At 55.4% G+C, this 15,742-nt stretch overlaps 1 protein-coding gene across 1 annotated transcript; it reads right to left on the bottom strand.

Annotated features, from left to right (window-relative positions):
* Positions 1-131: 131 nt before the first annotated feature.
* On the bottom strand, positions 132-14,204 carry LOC121094310 (ectonucleoside triphosphate diphosphohydrolase 8-like). The gene is made up of 10 exons (XM_040607698.1): positions 13,985-14,204; positions 8,873-9,009; positions 7,839-7,956; positions 7,170-7,320; positions 5,940-6,099; positions 4,895-5,128; positions 3,202-3,474; positions 2,650-2,760; positions 1,843-1,987; positions 132-1,615 (listed from the first exon to the last, which is right to left on the bottom strand). The coding sequence occupies exons 2-10, from the start codon at positions 8,993-8,995 to the stop codon at positions 1,440-1,442; spliced, it is 1,491 nt and encodes a 496-aa protein (XP_040463632.1). The 5' UTR covers positions 8,996-9,009; positions 13,985-14,204; the 3' UTR covers positions 132-1,439.
* Positions 14,205-15,742: the final 1,538 nt, after the last annotated feature.

Raw genomic sequence — 15,742 nt, 5'->3', positions numbered from 1 at the left:
CCTGTGAGGTGGGGGATGGCAGCAGCCCCCTACTTTCCTGCACAAGGTTCCTCTCCAGTCCAGCTACACCCCCTGTCTGTGCCTGGCAGACGTCTCAACCTCCCTTTCCAGTGCACAGGGTGATTGGGGAATGCTGCCGGAACATGTCAGGGGCAGCTCCCAGGGACCCCCTTACAGTTCTGGCCAGTCCCACTGGTAGCCAGTGGATGAGTGAGGTGAGACACCCTGGGCCTCAGAAGGAAAAGGCCTGTCCTGGTGCCCTGCTGGCTCCTCTCAGAGGTCTGGCAGACACTTCAGGGTCTCCAGCGGCATCTCCCATAGCACTGAGCAATGTTGACTCTCCCCTGAGGCACCATCGTCATCACCAGCCTTTACCTGGAGACGGAAGCAATAAAATTGTAACTGTTCAGGAGCAAAGTAGCAGGTATTTTCCCATCTGCTGCCCTTTACAATGTTTATTTGGATGACGAGAGCTGTGGGACACCTGCCTTTCTGCAGACACCAAAGGTCATCTTGCTGCTGGCAGGCAAATAACAGGATGAGTCATCCACAGGGCAGGTAACAAGTGATCAGAACCAAAGGCAAAGGCAAGGGCACAATCATGGGCAGGACTCAGCTCAGCCGTGTGCACAGGGTCAGGGTAGAACTTGCAGCTGCTGGAGTCTCAGCCTGACACCCACAGTGTCCAGGCCTTCTGCTGGTGGGACAATGTTGTTTCCAGGAAGACACCCAGGAACATCAGTCCCTTTGTCCCAGAAAGAAAGGAAGATGAGATGAGATGAGATGAGATATGAGATGGACCCCCTGGGGAGGCATGGACCATGCTTCTGATTTTGGATGCTCAGTTTTCCTTCTGTCTCCCAGACCATCAGGTAAGCCCAAACAACAAACCCTCAGGAGAGCCAGCTGGCGTACCGCAGAGCCTTGCATGCCCTCATGCTGACAAACCTGGCAAGGACCTGCCTGGCTGTTGGCAACCATGGTCAGATGCAGCATTGCACAAAGCACCCTGTCACCAAGTGCCTGCAGCTGTGCACTAGCCATCTGGCACTCGGGGACCTCTTCCATGGCCAAGCTGGCTCTCCATGGCCCCATGTGCCAGCTGGTGGATGGAGGCAATATCTGCAACAGGCATAGTGGTGTAAGGAGGCAGAGAGGCATGGCGGAGGCGTCTGTGGCACGTGGTCTGATCTCAGCAGGTCTCCACAGGAGCGGACCCCCCCTGAAAACCTCACATAGTGCCTGTCTGCATGTTGGGAGCCCATCCCGTGGGAGGCCAGACCTCAGTTCTTTGGTGCTGTAGAGGTTAACATGTTCATCAGCATCACTGAGCCAGCCTCAGGCTGCCAGTCCTGCAGGCAGAAGCACAGGGGACCCCAGCACAGCTGGCCCTCCAGCCCTGATGCACACCTGCTGGGCTCCGAAAGGCAGCGAGGCTCCTACACCCACAAGAGCAGAAGCAGGGCAGCAAGCCCCAAGGCAAGGGTGAGGATGATGAAGGCGATGGCTGCAGCCCACAGGGAAGGAATGTGCCCCTTCACCCGCACCGGAGCCTCCACCGGGATCATGTTGGTGAGGTTCAGCATGTACCCCAGTGTCCAACCGATGTCAGCGCCCCCCCGCCTGCCACGAGGAAAGAGGGGACGATGAGTTAGCCCTGCAGGAAAGCCACAATGACAACACAGGGCCACCTACTCCTGCACGGCCCAAATGGGGTGCACCAGCTGGCCCCACACCCAGTGCCACGCTGGAGCGTGGGGCAGGCAGGGCTTTCTGGACCGTGGCTCTCACAGCACCCAAACGTGGGAAGCTGACTCTTTTCCTGCCCACAGACTGGTTTGCTGCCTACCTTCATCTGGAAGAAGATGTTCTTCCAGCTGGTCTCATTGAACTTGTAGGCATCGAGGAGGAGCGTGAGGATGTAGTTGGCATTGGCGCAGTATTTAGGCAGTCGCTCAGGATTCTCCTGGGGGTAGCTAGAAGACAGCTGGGGTGGGATATGTTTGGGGAGGAAGGGAAGTTATTTGCAGGCAATTTCTGTGCAGGGACAATGCCCTGACAACTGCTGCAGGTGGAGCAACGGCTCCTAAGTCACCAGCATCCAGAAAAAGACTTCTAGACCAGGCAGGTATTTTGGACCTGTCCACACAGGGCAGCTCCTTGAGGATTTACCCTCCACGTGGAAAGAGAGATATACTGGAGCTTCTCCTGCCCCACATTCTCCCATCGCAATCTTTTTGTGCAAGGAGTTCCTGCTGTCTACTCCATGCTGGTCCTAGCACATCTCTTGGCCTTATCCGTCCCCATTTGACTCACCTCCAGAGTGGTGCCAGCGGTTGGCTCTCCCCTCACCATCTTCCAGTGCTACAGACCCACCTCCATCCCCAGCTCCTGTGTGGGAGGGGAGATTCTGCTGCCTTCACCTGCCCTAGCTGCCCCTTTTCCAATGTGGCAAGGGCAAGGAGAACCCCCAGGGGTGGGCATGGGATGTCCTGACTCCCACAGATGGCTCAGGGACGGCTCTGCTGTGTAGGGCACACTCAGCAACCAGGCAGCCTTGCCCTGAAGGGGTCCCTGCTCCTTTTCCCCCACCCCAGCACTCCTTTGCTTGTGAAGCTTCCACACAGCTTCCCATCGTGAGGAACGTACGTCTTCCCAGCTTCTTCTGCAGAATTGCTCAATGGTCTCCCTGACAGTGGCCAGCGACTGCCCCTCCGTCAGGTTGAGAAACTTGAAGTTATAGTAAAAAGCAGAGAAGGCCTGAAAGGCAAGCGGCAGAAACACTGTTGAGCTACAGTGGGGAAACCCCCCAGAAAGCTGCCCCATCTCCCTTGAAGTGGTGGGGGGGCTTCCTTCTCCAGGTTTGTCCCCCCCCTGTACAGTCCCAGGTGCCTGCTGGCTATGGCAGCATGTGGAGCACAGGCAGAGCTTTGCCTGAAGGCTGCTGGCTAAGCTGGCTTGTGTTTTTTTTTACTGAAAATTTGGTTTTTGACTAAGCACCTGTTTTATTAACATGGTCCCATTTGGAGAGCTGGCTGGAAAACCAGACTGCAGCAATCCCTGGTGGGGCAGTGGTAATTTGGGAGGTTCTTGCCCCCATTCTCCTGCGAGCAGGTGGCAGTGCCACAGAGCACGCAGGGACATCACAGCATCAGGGGGACATGCTCTGTCATGGGGGTGGGAGGGTGGGATTTGCCTTACAATGAACTGCCCTCGGACCAGGGGCTGGTAGATGCCGTCAAAGGTGCATTCCTGGCTCTGGCCACATGCTGAGAAGTTGAACAGCTTCTTGAGAGCAGCCAGGCACCTGCTGGCATTGCCCCTGCCCTCCAGAGTCACGTTCCTGTCACCCAGGGGCAGGCGTGGGTCACTCTGGTTTGTGCAAGGGCTCGTGCAGAAGGAAGACAGCGAGACAGTTTCATTGTAGTCTTTGGGGTAGCAAGGGTGATCGACTCGCGTGCTGGAGGGCGACTCCTGGGAATAGCAAAATTGCAGGCTGCAGCCTCCTCCAAACCCTCTTGGCACTCCCCACAATGCCACCAGCACAGACATCTCCCACCTCCTCCGCAGGGAAAGACCCTCCTTCTCATGAATCCTGGTCTTGTTGGCTGGCTGCAGTCCCAGCCTGAGCTCAAAACTAATTCTTGCTCTGCTTTGTCTCACTCCCTCTCTGACAGGGGCAGACCAGTTTCAGGGACCCAGCACGTCTCTCCCCTTGCCAGGATCATGGTTTGGGGCATGCAAAGCCCTCTCCACCCCAGCTCTAGCTCTGTCTCTAGCTCCAGCCCCAGCCAGGGACACTGCCTTCCTGGCTGTGCAGCATGAGCCAACCCTTCTGGATCACCAAGGCCGCTTCTCCCGGCGAGGTGCAGCTCCATGAAGACCCTCTTTCCCTCTGACCTGCCAAAAATCGGCCTGAGAAAGATCTCTGGTTCACTTTTCTCAGGCCTGTGCAGTCACAGAGTAGTTGAGGTTTGGGAGGAACTATAGGGTTCCTGTGCCACCCTGTCCTTAAAGCTTGACCAACTAGATCGGGTTGCTCGGAGCCTTGTCCTGTCAAGTTCTGAGTATCTCCAAGGATAGTGACTCCACAGCATTTTTGGGTCCTATTCCAATATTTGACCATTCTTATTGGGAAAAACTTTTGCCCTGCATCTGGTTGGAAGATCACGTGTTCCAGCTTGTGCCTGCTGTCTCTTGTCCTGCCACTTTGCACCTCTGAGAGGAGCCTGGCACTGCCTTTCCTACACTCTGGGCAAGGCAGTTGTGTACAGCCAGAATATTTCTCCAGAGCTGCAACTGTAGAGGAATTATAGAGGAATGAAGGCAGGTTAATTAACATTGATAATGTACAGCCGTGGGCTGGCTTCAGGGGCGGTGGGTTGGCTGGTGTGGATGATGTGCAGCTGTGGCTGGTTCCTGCTGAGGAATTAAATAGCTCTAAGGGGAATGGAAGAAGAGCAGCAGATGAAGAAAGACCTGAAAGAAGCAGAGGAAGGACAGAGAGAGTGCCCTGGAGGTAGGAGAGACAAGGAGAAGGGTGCAGCAGAGGCAAGAAGCAGGGTGGGCTGGCCTGAGAGGATGAAGAAACAGCACGGATGGTAGATGAACTGTTGAAACCTTGTGGGGGATTGGTGGCCGTGCCGGGGCCAGGCATGGGAACTGCTTACGGAAGTGATCTGGGATGGGATGGTAAAAGCCTTGTTGCAGCTGGCTAGTTTTGAGAGTGCTGCAACAAGCTACCTCTTCTGATGCTTCCCATGCTCTTCTTCACAGCTGCCCACCTATGCTCCAAGGAGTCTGTGCCTGCTCTCAGTTCCTGTTGATGCCTCTCTGGAAGAGTGCTGCCTGGTTTTATTTTATGTACCCAATTACCCCCCAGTTCCCCTCTCACCGCAATTAATTCCTTTGCCAGTCGCTTCAGCATCTCATGCTGCCCATAGCAGAGGTAGCTGTGTGTGTAGATGTTGTAGTTATAGCCATACAGTGTGAACTTGGAGGCTTCGTTCCAGTTTATCATGGAACCTTGGGGCATAAAGCTGATTTGAGTGGATGCTCCTCCAAGATCCAGTGCCCCAAAAATGCTGGCTGCCTCTGGATGAACCCACGTGTGTGCTTTGGGGGAGTACTGCCAAGATGAGACAGGAGAGGAACAGGAGTATTACGTGGCTGGGCTTACTTGCCTTGAGCAAAATTCTCAGTCCATTGAAGTCAACAGTGCTTTGTTGCTAAATTCAATGGTATTCAGTTCAATTATTTCCACAGGTAAGGCCCTGCTGCCTTCCCTGTCCAACCAGCCTGGCTGTTTATCAGGGCCAGGAAGAACAGAGATTGAACCGTCTCATGGTCAGGATGCACCAATGTGCTGTGAGCTCATGTGGCTCTGAGCAACTGGTTCCCCAGCCCAACGTGCTGGTGGGGACCTGGTGTGGAGGGGCTGCCCTTCCTGAAGAGCAGGTTGCAGAGATGCTGGTGCAAGGGGAAGGACAGAAATCCTCCGACAGCCTGCACAGGAGCCCGGCAGTGCCAGCATCGCTCTGAGCTGCAGCAGAGCTGGGATAGAGGGTGGCAGGAAAAAGGTTTGGTTCCAGCTTCCTTCAGATTGGCACATTGAACCAAAACTGGAGTCTCCCAGTGCCGCAGAGAGACAAAGCCCAGCAGGAGCAAACTGTCCTCACTGGGCTGCACAGCCGACCTGGTTGTCCCAAGAGACCCCGTGTCCGTGTGGTGTGGAGATGTGCCCTCAGCTCTTAACAGAGACACCCTCGTTCCTGATTTCTCCCTCCTCTTACACCGTAGGCAAGCCAGAGGGTAACCGGCTGCTTCCTCTACATCATCCTCTAAAGCTGTTCACCTTCCCTTCCGCGCTAAGCAAGCTTTATAGCAACCAGAAAAACCCTATTAGCAAAGCAGGAGTGGGTGTTTCATTCTTCTCCCACCTTAGTGAAGGAGTCCAGCAGGTAGTTGATGGTGATCCAGCCATAAGCCCCCTCCTCCTCTCCTGTAAGGATTCGAGCCCCTTTGAAAGCCATGGGGTACTCCCGCATGGTTTTAGCAACTTCGGCCAGGACTTGATCTGCCGCTGAGCTGTTCTGTTCCCTAAGAAGGGCTCAAAGGTCAGGACACACACGCAGCTTCACCAATACTACCCAGGAAACTCAAGGAAACGGTCTGGTTCTTTACCAGTTCCTCATACTCCAGTATTTTGCACCAAGCTGTTTGTGTGAAATTATGTTTCCTGCTACATAACTTGTCAAAGCTGCTTGTACAGCGTAAATCCCAGCTGCCTAGACTTGGCATCACAAATCCAGGAGCAGCAGCAATCGCTTCCCTCCAGTGCAGCTTGATCCCAGTCACACAGAGGTTTGCCAGGCTGCCCTTCCCTACCTAAGTGTCCCATGGTGCTGGAGGCCAGAGGGCATTGTGCTACTGACCCCAGGTTTCAACATCACTCCCTGACTGCACTGAAGCCAGGGCTGTTGCTGAGCTCCAGTAGGTCTTTCAGGAAGGTGCCAGCCTGGTTTCAGACCTGAGTGGGGAAGATGTCCTGGGGCTGCTGGCATGTGCTGGCTCTCTGAAGCAAGTAACCTTCAGGCTATGACCTGGGAAGGGGTCTGATTGCCAGGGCACAGAAATAATGTTAGATATCTGTAACCATAAAACCAAGAACCGTGAAATGAAGGCTGACATTTGAAGAGAGCTAATACAGGCTGGTGAAGGGTAAGGGCAGGTCCCACAGCACTTCATTGCCTCTTACCTCTACCCCACTGCCTGCCCACCCACCCATCTATCTGGGCAGAAGTCTCATCCCCTGCCAGCATTTCAACTCCCTCATGTTTAAGGAATAATGAAGAGCAAAAGAAGGAGTTCTGAGAAGCGTTTCTTGCTTGGAACTGGGCGTGCAGCACCATCCTGGAGTGCGGGGTCCCAGGGTACCAACAGACACATCTGAGCAGCCTCTCTGCCCCAGGGCCAAGAGCTCAGGGGAGCTCAGCCACCCATGTGTCCCCACCAGGCTGCCTTCTCCCTGCTTCTCCCCCTGTCACTTGCTTACGGCAGCGTGGGAGCTGGGAGCTCTTGGCAGCCTGGCCCCGTGCAGGACACTGTGTCCTGGCAGTGGCTGCTTGCAGCTCGGTCACTGCTGTTACTCCCGCATCCCACAGCAATACCTCAGTAGCCTCATGCCGGCTGTTGCTCCGAGATAAGCTGGGACATCCCTCTGTTTTGCAGCAGGAACAACCTTCAGGGCTTTATCCAGGCATTCTCTTAGGGAATCACCGGCTTTTGGGGGATCATCGGCATAGCTTGATATGCCTTGCCCTGGAAGAGAGTCAGGCTGGAGCAGGGATGTGGGAGCAAGAGAGCACAGAGCAGTGTGGTCTGTCACCTCTTAGCAATAAAGGATGCTTTTCCAAGGTCCCCTGAGACCTGACTGGCCCATGCTTATGTTCCTTTCCCACAGCTTCCCCATGTCTCCCACACTTTCAGCAGCATTCCCAGCATTATGGGTGAGACCTTCCCCAGCCAGGACAGCAGCCTGGGCAGCTGGGGGCAATCCAAGGTGGAGGAATGAAAATCAAGAGCAACACCAAGCTGCTTCAGTCCCACCAAGTGTGTGGGCACTCCATGGTGCTGAGGGCCCTCCAACCATGAGCGTAGCCAGTGGGGAGTCAAGGACCACCCTGCCTGTAGCCAGGGCCCCCCACCGTGCTGGCAGTGACATCCCAATGGACAGAGCTGCCCAGTGTCAGCAGGCCAACATGAGGAAGGGCCAGGTCATCCCACACACAACATGAACATGCAGGGCAGCACCGAGCCCATGGCAGGGGGATACTGACCCTGGATGTCACAGGACAAGGTCTGGCTGACCACACCGGTGTTGTTCTCCTTGTCTGAATCCCACTCATAGACAAACAGAGAGGTGTGGGATGAGCCTGCATCAAACACCATCCCATACTGGAAGGAAAAACCAAGACATCACACTGGCAGGAGGAACATCAGCCTTCCCCTTGCCCCATCATGTCCCTGCCAGGATGCTGGGGCCAGAGGATGCCCCAAAACCCATCTCTCTCAGGCACAGCTATCTGTACCGTGGCAGAGCAGAGTGGTGACAGTGTGTGGCCTCAGCATGGGCATTTCTCATGGCAACTGAGGGACTTCATTCCCTTGCCTGAGGTCTGTGCAGCAACGCCAGCTCACACAAACATTTCCTTTATTGTTTCCTCATGCTTTTTCATTTTCTTTCTTGGTTACATGCATTTTGTGTCTACGCTGGCCCCACCTTGGGGCCAGCAACTCTCCCGTCTCCAGTGCTCTCTGCTACCCCCTTGGCTGCACACCAGCCCCACTCCAGGAGGACCCAGCCATGTGGCTCTCCCCCATAAAGCCCTCCATCTCCCCCTAAAACTGTGTCAACCCTCTTCCAGCAGCCAGGGTGGGATGCCGAGCTGCAAGCGAGGGACATGGAGGACCAACGATGCCTGTGCTGTTTAGGACAAGCTGGTGGGAACTGACACGAGCAAAAGCCACATGGAGGTGTATTGCCCTGTGGTGTGGTGCCCTGGGAGGGCAGAGGGAGTGGGGCAGGGCTTTGCTCTACTGATCTGCTAGATAATCTCCTTGAAACATGTCAAGCACATAGCATGGTGGCTAGTTTCAGAGGAGGCTTCCCCCAATGACTCTGGTGTGGCCAGGTTGTATTTCTCCTGCCTGCATCTTGGGATGGGAAGAAAACACCCACCCAGCTCATACGAGGCAGTTCCTACTGACCGCCCTTCACCTCCTAACTCTGGAGGTAAGCTGTTGTCACTGAGCACCTGCCCAAGGTGGCCGGTCTCTGCAGTGGTCCTCGGGCATCTTCTTTGGGGCTCACCTTGACTGTGGGTGGCAGGGTGACATCTTCAATCTTCACCAGGCTGAGAACAAGGGCAATGATGGAAAGTGCGACCAGTGCCCCGATGATGGCGTTGGTGAAGTGCTTCTTGTTAGTGAACATTGTGGTGAAGGCTCCTGCAAACCCAAACACAGGAGAGAGGTGGTTGGACATGGCCAGCTGGGAACAACGCTAGTCAGTGAGAGCTGCCAGAAGATCAGCTCTGAAAGCTGTCCCAGGCTGACACTATCTCAAGCTGAGTAACTCAGAAATCCTGGTGGATTTCCCTGGGAAAAGCAATATTAGGATAAAATAGGGGGGGGGGGGGGGGGGGGGTGCTGGAGGGAAAGAGGGGTTGGCTGCCCAGCAGCCTGACACAGCCTTGATGGGATCACAACATCAAGGTGATCCCTCCAGGTCCTGCACCCACTCCTTCCCTGTTCGCCACTAACCGGGAAGGATCAGGTCCAGAAGGAGCAAAAGAAACACTGCACCCAACAGAGCAGAGCATGGAAAAGCACAAAAACCCTCGGGGTGAGATATTGTAGAAGCAGAAGGTGATTTTATTTTACAAGATGTAAGGCCAGCTCATCTGCTGGCCCTCCCAGCGCCGTGCACCCAGCAGTGTGTGGGATCACCCGGAGCTGCCTTGCAAGTCCTTGCTGCGGCTTTGGGCTCCTTCACTGCCCGCAGCAAAACCAGCTTGGACTCGCTTTTTATATCCTTTGGAAAGTGGATATTGATGGAAAATCTTTTCCCCATTATTTTATCTCAGACCTCATCAGCCATATGCAAAACTCTTGAATATCAGTTCTCGTTTGTCTTACAGGTATATTTATGGCTCAGTTTGGCATCTTCCTGTCATCTTATCTTCAGCCGATGAGTTGTTCCTCCTTGTTTGAATGAAATCCACACATAGGAGCCCTGCGGCAGTTAGCACACACCTCTCCTTTCCAACTTTGTGTCCCTGCTTCTCAGTGCTTTCATACACACACACATTTCTGTTCTTCCTATGGTCTCACCAGTCCTAACATTTCCATCACAAGTCTCTACAAGGTCTATGAAGTGAGAGTGGTATTTCCAGTATCCAATGCCCTAAAATCCACTCATCAGGGTGGTAGGTGCCTTGGTTATAGTATTTATTACAATGGGAAGGAAAATCACATCAGAGGAGGAGGATGGCCCTGCCAGGGAGGTCTCAGCAACACTCGCTGAGCTTTGCCAGGGGAGAAAAGGAGAGGCCAGGAGGGCCAAGATGTTGTCATGGCTCAGCTGGGACTGTGGTCACCCCTTCCCCTTGTGTGACCCAGCTTTGAGCTGCTCCTGGCCTGGGGGTCCCTGCCGACACAGGGACCCCATGGAGAGCTGAGGGAGTGGAGAGGACTCAGGTGCCCCCAGCCCCCAGCTCCACCAGCAGCTCCCCATCGCTCTGGACACTGGTTGGAGGCTCGGTGGTGTGGGCAGGGTGTCACAGCCCAGCCACAGAGCCCCGGCACCCCTGCCCTGGGACCCTGGGACAGGAAGGGCTGGTGGACGTGGGGACCTGCTCTCTCTGGGCAATACAGTGAAGCTGCTTCCTGCTGATCCAGCTCCCTGATAAGAGGCCGCTAGGGCTATCGCTAGCGTGATCTCAATGGAAAGATCCAGTTCCCAGCTGCCTTATCTCAGCTGAGTCAAATATGGCCATGCCAGAAGGGAAATGCATGCTGGGGAGCCCTCATTGCAGGTGACCTTCTCGGAGCACCTTTCCCTGGGGCTGAAGGGATGGCGGTTTCAGACACCCCACTGTGTGCACTGACAGTACCACCCTGTGCAATCGGGGAGCAGCAGTCCCTGGGTGCTCTCTGTCTCAGGTCACATCTACCTGCAGCTTGCACTGAGCTGGGTGCCTCTGCCATACGCTGCTGCTGCCCAGCCGGGGCTCACGCCTCCAAGCCAGTCCCTTTTCCCATGGCAATCTCCTTTGGGAGAAGGTGCTGGGGGGGTGGATGCCTGGAGCCCAGATGGTGCCACCACTCCTGCATTCCCATCTCCACCCAACACATCACCTTTGGACTCATATGGCTTCACTGGAAAGGGATGAATGAGTGTCCGCTACCTTCCCAGGTCTGGAAATCCCCCGCTGAGTGCACAGCGGCTGGGCCAGGGCTGTTCCGAGCAAGGCGGACACATGCCAAAGCAGGACAGAGGCACCAGCCAGCCCCGATCCCTCTTGGATGTGCGGCGCTGCGTGGTGGCTGTGTGCACCCAGAGCTGACCAAACCATCCAGCCCCTGCCTCCAAACCTGGGCTGAGCAACTCTTCAGTTTACTTTTCCTGATCCTTCTGTAGTAAAGAAATAGTTTGAGGTTACGAGGTAATATCTTAATTGCCTTTCACCCAGGAGGACAGGTAATGATTTCCCAGCTGGATGGGAGCTGTGATTTCCCTTGGCTTGCGGTGACTCCATCCACTCATCCCAGGCAGCGGGACTGCCTGAGCTGCTGTTTCTGTCTCCGTTCCCAGGAATGTAGCTCTCTTTGCCAGGCTCAGCCTTTTGGCAAACCTGGTGCCACCAGCCTGAGGCAAGCCCAGCAGGGAAAGGCCCTGGTCCATGTGAGCACAAGGGCAGTGAAGGACAGACCTTGCTGGGACGTTTAGTGACACCGTAGCAACTGGCCACAGTACATGGCAGCATCTCCTGGGCTGCTAAAAGAAGGGATGGGTGGGAGTACCCCAGGTCTGCATCCAGCCTGGAGCTTGTCCCAGTAGGGGTTTATGAGGTTCTGGAAGAGCTGGCAAGCTGGACTACAGGCAGGTCCACAGCTCCAAGGGGAGCACATGTGGAGGCAGCTCCAGGCAGGGGTGACCCGCAGCTTCTCTCCCTACAGGCAGGGCTCTGTGGCTGTTCTGGTCAGGGCTGCCAGGCTTCTTTCATTTTCCCAGCAGGACTGACTTGGCACAGGCAGCCAAGCCTCTTATCTTGAAGAAAATTAGTTTGTGTGTGAGATAATCAAACCACACTGTTACCACATCCCAGATCATGATTTGGTGTCAAGCACTCACCACATGAAGCCTATGTACTGCTGGTGGAGGAAGTAACCAGAGGACCTGATCTGCTGCAAATGTTGCTGTTGCCACCCCAAACTGCCAGCCAGGCTCTCCCTGGAGACAGGGATGCACCAGTTTTGGGAAGCCAGGTGGAGTCAGGGTTCCCATTGCTGTTTGGGAGTGCTAAATAACAAGCAAGAATAGCAGCAAAGGTCTGAGAGCACCAGGTGGCACAAGGACCACACCAGCAATGGACGTGGTCAGGGCAGTCACAGTGGTGGTCTGGACAGCTCTGAAGGTAGAGAAGGAACTACGGAGACTTCTCCCTTCGAGGCAAAAATATGCTGCTTGTAAAACCCTGTTGAGGGGTGCTGGGATGCTGCTGAGCTGCACTAGAGCAGCCTGCAACAGCCACCTTCCAGCGCAGCCCTGTGTCCAATCTCACCCACCGCCTGGGCTGAAGCCAGCTCTGCCCCCAGCAACCCCCAGTATGGGTGACGTTCCAGGGGGGCAGCCACAAGGAGCAGGAACCCCAGCTGCAGAGGGGTTTAGGGATTTTGCACCAAAAAAGTACTTTGTAAAGCTTTGGGGTGACCCAAGTGTTAGAGCCAGGCTCTCAGGCAGCAGTGATTTCAGATGTGTTTCAGCCCATTTAGTGATAAAAATCTTTCACTTGCATGAATCAGGCCATTTCCTAAAAGACATGCCTGGGTGAGAGCTGGCTGGGGAGTTAGTGTTGTGGCTGTGAATGCTTTCAGTGTGTGAAAATTATCAGAGACACAAGAAAAAACAAGGCGTGGGCAGCCCTGGCCCCTGGCATGGCTGGAGAGCTGCCTGCAGCCAGAAGCTTCCCGATGGTCACTGCGTCTCAGCTCCACTCCAAGAAAGGCTGTGAAAGCCAATAAGCTAATGTGAGCCCAATGCTGGGGTCACTAAAGTCAGCCACTATCCAGGATGTCATAAAATTCCCAATCCTAACACCTACATGTTGTCTCTACATCTTCCACAAACGATAAACCAAAATGATCCTTTCTGATCTTAGTGCCTTGTTCTTGGCCCTACAACCCTCTGAAAGATGCCCCACCATCCCGGCTTTCCTTCCATGCCTGTCTTGGCCATGGTCCCTTTGTCCCTGAGCAGCAAAAATGCAGCTGAAGGCATATGGACATAGCCGCACCAGCTTCATCCCCCTCCAGTGTAGCCATCTCCAGTTTCAGACACCTCTCTGGGAGCTGTTCCTGTCCCGGTAGGAGCTGGGACACAGGGAGTGGGGTCAATACTGTCCCTCTGTCCAGGTGGTGCTGGTTCAGCACCCAGGCCAGGCTGTGCGGAGGCTCCTTCCCCGCTGGCCCCGGGGGTTCAGAGGGGCGTGGGGCTGGGACACCCACCAGGGTCCACAGCACCACCATAGGGAAGCCACGGAGCTGCCCCTGCGTGTCCGTGGGGCCGTACCTCCGGACTGGGAGCGAGCCGGGGCACTCCCCCAACGCCTGCTTTTAGCTGAGGAGCTGCCGTCGCGATTGGGAAAGACCCAGCTGGCAGCGATACCCAACCTGCCACAGCACAGTAAACTTAGAGGTGAGATTTTTATCTTTGCCAGATCACATTCCAGTGTGTAAGAGCTTGTTGGCCCGAGGCTTGAGGAGCCCCCTCCCCAGGCCAAGGGACCCCATGGCTCACGCTGGGCGGGTGATGGGTGTCAGGGGCTGTCCCCTCAAGCCATGTCAGCTAGTGGAGGCTCTAGCAGCATTTCACCTGGGGGGATGCTCCCAGGAGTTTTGCGTGGCCACATCACCCCGTCCACAGGCTGGTGTGCCGGAACTGCACGCTGCTGGGGTGCAAGGGCAAATGCCCCGGGAAGTTTTGTTGCAGGACTTAGGGGCACTGGGCACAGCGGGTGACCCCTTTGCACAAGGAACAAGTCCCAGGAAGGGATTTGGCTGGTCCTGGCTGCCAGGCAACCCCCACCGCGCCTGGCCATGCAGGCAGCCCCCATACTCCCATCAGGGCAGTACCCCCAGTGCCACAGGTGGGCAAAGTGCCACCCCTGTGTCCCCGAACGCGCCTGGGAGCTTGCCTTACCTCAGAGGAGCGGGGCTGGGAAACACCACTTGCTGGCTCTTCCCCAAGGCAGCTGCAGAATGCTGGAAACGCCACTTGCAGGTGAGCTCGGCAGCACGCAGGTGGATGTGACCGTGTCCCCCTGTGTTGAGCACCACGCCCTGGTGACACAGCTGTTTGTGAAGTTGGGGCTGCCAGTCCTGGGCAAGCCCCGCCAGGGCTCAGCAGCAGGAAACAGCCCCGTTCCTCTGCAAAGCGTTGCAGCAAGGCTGATGGATGCATTCGTTTGATCTTTTTTTTTTTTTTTCTTTTTTGGTTTGCCCCTACTTTTGTTTAATTAGTTGGGTGGCTGGGGAGCTGCAGGAGAGTCCAAAGTCACCAACAGTCCTCAAGGCAACTCAGTGAGTGTCCCCTCCTGACTCAGAGGCTTTGCTGCTCTTCCTGCTCCTTTCTGTGTTCATCGACCATGCCCCCCACGCTCCGTGGCTCTGGTTCTTTGTGCCTGTCAGCAGACACTGGCTGTCCCCCCACACCGCCCCAGCCTTGCTCCCCTGCTTTCACTCTCGTGGCCCCTTACCCCAGCTCTCACACTCCCTGGACCCACAGCAGTGACTGCTGGTGACGCACTATCTGCGGCTGCTGGTGATGTAACATCCATGGCCTCTATTATTGGAGCGACCGCGCGTGTTGGCACAACTCCAGCATGGGGACACCGAAAGTGAGGATGAACTCACACTAGTGTGACGTGGAAGGAGACAGGGAGCAGCAGGCTGCCCTCCTTGCAGATGACGTGTCCTTGGTTTACCATAGCTTGGCCCCTGTAAGCAAACAGCTGGCTCAAAGCGGACAGACCAGAGGAGCATCTAGGGACATTACGGCTGCACCTTGGTGACAGCAAGCCCTGGAAAACCACATCACAAGGTGAAGCAGGAGCAGAGGAGCTCCTGTGAGGCAGGTCCCAGTGCCATTTAAGTGTGCAAGGACTGAGCAAAATGGATGCTCTCATCTTGTACTTCCAGCACTGGACCCTGGCGCCACCCCAGGATGGGCCATCTAGAGTCACTGTGGACATCAAGCCAGGACTGGAGCCAGGTGCCACCGGAACAGAGGCTGGCGGGGAGCAGGTCACAGTGTGCATCAGGGGCAAAGCCCCAGCATGGCCCAGTCTGAGCTAAATCTGTGTTGGCTTACAGATCGTGCTGGACCAGGCCACTGGTTCTCCCATCGCCATTCCATGACAGCAGTGTGAAAGGACAACCGTCATCACCTATGGGAAACTTCCTCACAGTTCCCATCCGCTTTCTAGAGAGAAAAGGAGCAGCTGCTTGTTTCACTGTCATCAGTGTCTCTCACAGGGGAGATCAGGTCCACAAACAAACACATTCCTGGTGCTCCTCAGGCCTCTGCTAAGCAACTCTGAACTGGAGAACCAGTTCATACAGCAGTTCTCCCATCTCCAGATCCTATCTGCATGAGACAGATCCTGAGCGCAGCAGAGGAGAGAGGGTGGTACCAGGAAGAGCTGGGTAGATGGGGGCAAAGACAAGGATAAGTCAGGGAGCAGCTGAGGTTGGAGGGAAAGCCCCAGCTACCAGGAGATGTTTTGTCAGAGTCAACGTCATCAACAGTACAAAGGTCTGTAAAACTCAGTATCAGGAGGAGACCAGTGCTCTGGGCCTGGGCTCCAAAGCAACACTTGACATGAAAAGATGAGCCAGAAAGGCGAGGGGCAGATCCGCTGTTCAAAACACCCTTGTGGTGGGAGCCAAACCCACGCGA

The sequence above is a fragment of the Falco naumanni genome, chromosome 9 (genome assembly GCF_017639655.2).
Source record: "Falco naumanni isolate bFalNau1 chromosome 9, bFalNau1.pat, whole genome shotgun sequence".
Lineage (NCBI taxonomy): Eukaryota > Metazoa > Chordata > Aves > Falconiformes > Falconidae > Falco > Falco naumanni.
The sequence above is the reverse complement of the archived record's forward strand: the minus strand, read 5'-3'. Positions and strand labels throughout refer to the sequence as shown.